This window comes from Grammomys surdaster, unplaced genomic scaffold, assembly GCF_004785775.1.
Source record: "Grammomys surdaster isolate TR1022 unplaced genomic scaffold, NIH_TR_1.0 120995, whole genome shotgun sequence".
NCBI lineage: Eukaryota > Metazoa > Chordata > Mammalia > Rodentia > Muridae > Grammomys > Grammomys surdaster.
Genome location: NW_021616832.1, coordinates 1 through 4,581, shown reverse-complemented (window position 1 = coordinate 4,581; position 4,581 = coordinate 1). Strand labels below are relative to the sequence as shown.

The window sequence follows — 4,581 nt, the reverse complement described above, 5'->3', positions numbered from 1 at the left end:
TCGGGGCACATCCTCTCAGAAGGACTGTGTTTCCCTTCAGAGGGACTGTAGTGTGCTCTCTCAGAATGACTGTGGATAAGTCTGGCAGAATGCCTGTGTAGCCTGGGATTAGGCAAAGTGTACTGGTTTATTCCAGAACCATGTCTTTTCCAGCCAGAGGGAATGGAAAAGTATCTTTCAGATGAAATATCATGGCTCCTTTCTGAGTGACTGCCCAGTGACCTCCGCGTGAGACTGAGATGGCTTCTTTCTGAGGGGCTGAGGCATCTCAGAGAAGAGGGACTTTGTTGGCTCCTCCCAGAAAGACTGCATAGACTCTTCTTCAGAGAGGGACTGTGACCTCTTCTCTCAAGAGATCTAAAAGGGCTCCTCCCTGAGCGCCTGTGAGGGCTCCTCCCCGAGCTCCTGTGAGGGCTCATCCCTGAGCGCCTGTGAGGGCTCCTCCTTGAGAAACTGTGGCCTCTCCTCTTAAAGAGACTGTTATGGCTTCCCTCAGAGAGACTATGATAGGTTCTTAGAGAGGAGCTAAGACTGTTTCTCTGGGAGGGACTGCTATGACTCCTCTCAGAAAGACTTATAAAGGTTCTGTCAGAGGGACTGCTATGCCTTCTCCAAGAAGGACTGTGATGTCTCCTCTTAGAGAGACTTCGCCAATGAGTTCTCTGAGGAAGCCTGCGATGGGTACTTTCAAATGGCTTATTACATAGGGTTCTCTCCCTGAAGAAGCCTTGTTCTTCCTTGTGTATGGCTTTCTTTCCAACGTGACTCTGCAGGATTCCTTTCAAAGGGGGGTTAGACACAATCCTCTCTTGGGCCTGAAATTTGGCTCCTACTTTAGAACAGTTCTTAGACTCTAGACTGAATATTTCACCATTAAAGCCTTTTCTTTCCAAAACTGTAGACATACACAACTTTTCTTTTTGCTTAGGGATTGAGAATGTTGACCTGTGCCCGACAACTGGTGTCCTGGCTCCTTTGCTATCTCCCATTAAGCAATAATCCTTGGTTCTTTGTTTGGGGTACAAGTTTTTGACTGACCACAAATTGTCTGGCCTCATCTTGTACTCAAGTTTCTGTCTGGTAACAGTGACAATTCTATGTGCTGCTTGGAATGCCCTCCTTAGGCTGTGAAAAAGCAGTTGGATGAATTTGGGCTGGGAGAATTTCTTAGGTTGTCTCCTGGAAGGGACAGTGCTTGTTTGGGTGGTTTGAATTCTGCTTCTTGGCAGACCTCTCAGTGTTCTAGGATGACTGCTTTTTGTGCTTGTACTGATTCTGTAGAGCCTTGGGCTTTGTGTTTTAGGTCCCTTGGCGATTGTCTTCACTGGGGCAAAGGTCTTTCTGAGGCTTGATTCTACCCATTTTTCATCCTGATTACTTTCATAGTCACTCTCTGACAGGGAGTGAACCTGACAGAATTCATAGTCTTTGGCTGTTGTCTTTCCTGCCACACCAAAGGGGCTATGCCAATTCTTTTGTTGAGTGTGACCTTGTACAGAAGCAGGAGACAGGGAAGATCTGGACTGGAAATCTCTTCTAGGACTAGGACTCCTGGAAGCCAGCGTAGAGAATCTCGCTTTCCATCGAGATGGTGATGCAGCACTCTTCCATGGATCTGCTCTGTTTCTTTCATACTTTGAGACTTGAGGTCTTTTCCTAGTTTGCAATCTAAATCCAAGATGCAACCTAATCTCACCATGGCCTTCGGGGGTGCTTAAAAGGTGGAGTTGTGGGTAGATAAGAAGGTACGGCTCCAAAGCAGACTGTAACTTATGACGGCAATTAAATCCTGAATATCGGCCACATTGTAAGCAGATGGGATACTTTAGAACAAGACCTGACGCGAGGGGTGGAGGGACATTGTGGGGTATTTGACTTCTTAGGAATTTTCCTGCTATTTTTAGCTGTAGTTCTTTTAGCAGTTGGAGCTGTTCTGAGATATCGTTCTTGGACTGGGAGAGAGAACTTGTCTTGAGGGAATGCTGGGACTCAAAAGTCCCAGTCTGTGAACCACATGGTGAGATTTTACTCTGCTCCCTGCAAACAGAATCTTTCCTGGTGTAAAGTATCTCAAGAGTAGACTCTGATTTCATCGAGGCAGGAAACCGGGCCCCGGTACATGACACAGACACATGCTCAGCGACTTCCTGGAATATATCGCTGAGCTTTGAGCTCGTTTTCTTTCCTCCTAATCTAGTACCAGAGTATTGCTGTATTATAGAAGACGTGGAGCCACGTGTCCACATCTTTAGAGGCTTTTTTTTTTTCATTACTGTGACATAAAATATGTCTCTGGATATAGTTTTAACCACTGAAGTCTGAGAAATGGTCCTTGGAACCCTCTCTAGCAGGCTTTGAGGAAATTCCATCAGTTCAGCTGGAACCCCAAATAACTTCTGAATAGATTGACAGATGTCCATAGTGGATCCTTCTGTTAAAAATGATTGAGAACAAGGCTTCCTTTCCATAGTGGTTCCCAGGACATTCCCCAGCATTAGCATATTGGAGAGGTATTTCCTAGGTAGTCGCTGCCTGCAGACTTGACTTTCCCAGACATTCTGTTGTATGCCCAGGAAAGAACGGATAGAGCTTCTTCGAGCCCCTAACCCTGCCTGAAACTCTTCTGATTGTAATCTGAATGAATATGAAGAATACCTCTGGAATTCCTCCATTTTCTCCTTTCCACTTTCTTCCTTAGATAAGATATTCATGCTCCAGATCTCAGGATATGGGGTTCCCTTGGTGTCCCCTGTCTTATCAGAGGGTCGATTTTCAAGGACCAACGGAAGAAATGAAGATTTTATCATAATAGTGTCTGTATAGGACTTTGAAGACTGCAAAATACCAACACCAAGGTTTTTCATACCAAAAGCTCTTGAAACCTGTGGCACCCCAGAACCCTGAAGGGGCTCTAATTCAGTTGTTTTGTCAACGCTTGAGAGAAATGGGATTGAAGGGCTGTGTATTAACCTAGATAAGTAGTCCTCTGCCTGTAACTTTGCTGATGTGATCATCTCTGAGTCTTTATTCTGACACACCGATCCTTGACTGGAATCCTCAGTTTTCATTACTTTGGGAGATTCGGTTTTGAGGCTTAGAGATTTTCCAGACTGAAGCCTTTGCTCACAAGTTAAAACTTTAGGTTCCTTAAGGGGAGATGTCTGCTCAAATACTACTTCTGCAGAAGTCACTTGAATATCTGCCCTTGGAGTTAACTCCATAGGTTTTACCAGGTCTTGACGATGTGGTCTTGGGTGGTCTTTAGTCGATTTTGTGACTGGATCAATTGTCTGTGGCATTAGGTTCCCAGATTTCATAGTTTGAAGAATTGACTTTAGTGGTAACTCCACAGATTTTCCAGGTTCTGGCAGAGACACTGATGACAATTTCACATGGTTTACACCTTGCCACATTGGCTCTGAAGTAAATGCCCAAGATTTCCTATTTTCCTGCTGTGATTTCAGTGACAAATTTGAAAATTTGACACTACTCAGTGCTGGTCCTGCTAAGAGCTTCCTGGTGGACTGTGGCCCCGATGCCATCATTGGTTTCTCCTCTGAAGGAAACAGTTGGCAGTTCAGACTTTGCTGTTCAGATCCTATCCTCAGCTGCTCAGGATTTGTATCTTGAAAACATGGCTTTGGTTTGAGGGAAGACATAGGATGTTGTGAACCATGGCATGACGTCAATTCTGAAGAACTCATGCTTTGAGACTCTGACCCTAGATTTAACTGCACAGCTTGAACATTTTCAAAACAAGGTTCTGGTGAAAACACCTTACTTCTCAGGTCATTCAGACCACAGCCAGGTGTCAGTTCTATAGCACTTGTACAAAACTGTGTACTCTTCTCTGGAAACTTTCTATCTTCAGGAGGTGACTTTGGTAAAACCACAGAATTCAAACTATTTGACTGAGGCCTCCAAGTAAATATAGGCTGCACACTTTGCTGCCATGACCCAAGCTGATTCTTCAAAAATGGGACCTTTTCAAACTTTGCCCCTAGCATTAAGTTAGATGAATTCACACCTTGAGAAGGTGATCCAGAGTTTAACAGAATAGATTTTATACCTTGAGACTCTAAGCCAGGGGTCAAGTCAAAGGACTTAATGCTTTGCAACTGTGGCCCTGAACTGGGCTTTACAGAAGGTGTGCACTGAGCTTTTGACTCAGGATTAAACCCAGAAGAATTCATACCATTCATATCTTGATGTTGTGAACCAAGGTTGTATTCCATTGGTGCTGTACTCAAATTGTTTGACAATTCAGTTAATTCAGACTTCAGATCTTTCAAGTACTGTTCTTGACGTTTTGGAGCTTGTAAATGTGGCCCAGGGTTGTAGCCAATAGAATTTTCAGACTGAGATTCTTGTTTTAGAGTACATGCAGGAGAATTTATATCTTGAAAATGTATTCTAGTACTGCACCAAACAGGACTGACACACAGAATTTGTGGTGGTGGAAATGTACAAGAATTCATACCTTGAAAAAGTGGCCCAAGATTATACCTATTAGAATTTTCACACAGAGGATTTTGCCCTGGAGTATATACAAAAGAATTCACACCTTGCAAATGTGATTCA

At 43.9% G+C, this 4,581-nt stretch overlaps 1 protein-coding gene across 1 annotated transcript; it reads right to left on the bottom strand.

Annotated features, from left to right (window-relative positions):
• Positions 1-454: 454 nt before the first annotated feature.
• Positions 455-3,542, bottom strand: LOC114636007 (uncharacterized protein C2orf16-like; the record flags this gene model as incomplete). The annotated part of the gene is made up of 2 exons (XM_028784324.1): positions 2,585-3,542; positions 455-1,993 (listed from the first exon to the last, which is right to left on the bottom strand). Coding segments are annotated over exons 1-2 (2,497 nt in total), but the record flags the coding sequence as incomplete, so codon positions are not given.
• Between the last annotated feature and the right edge of the window lie 1,039 nt (positions 3,543-4,581).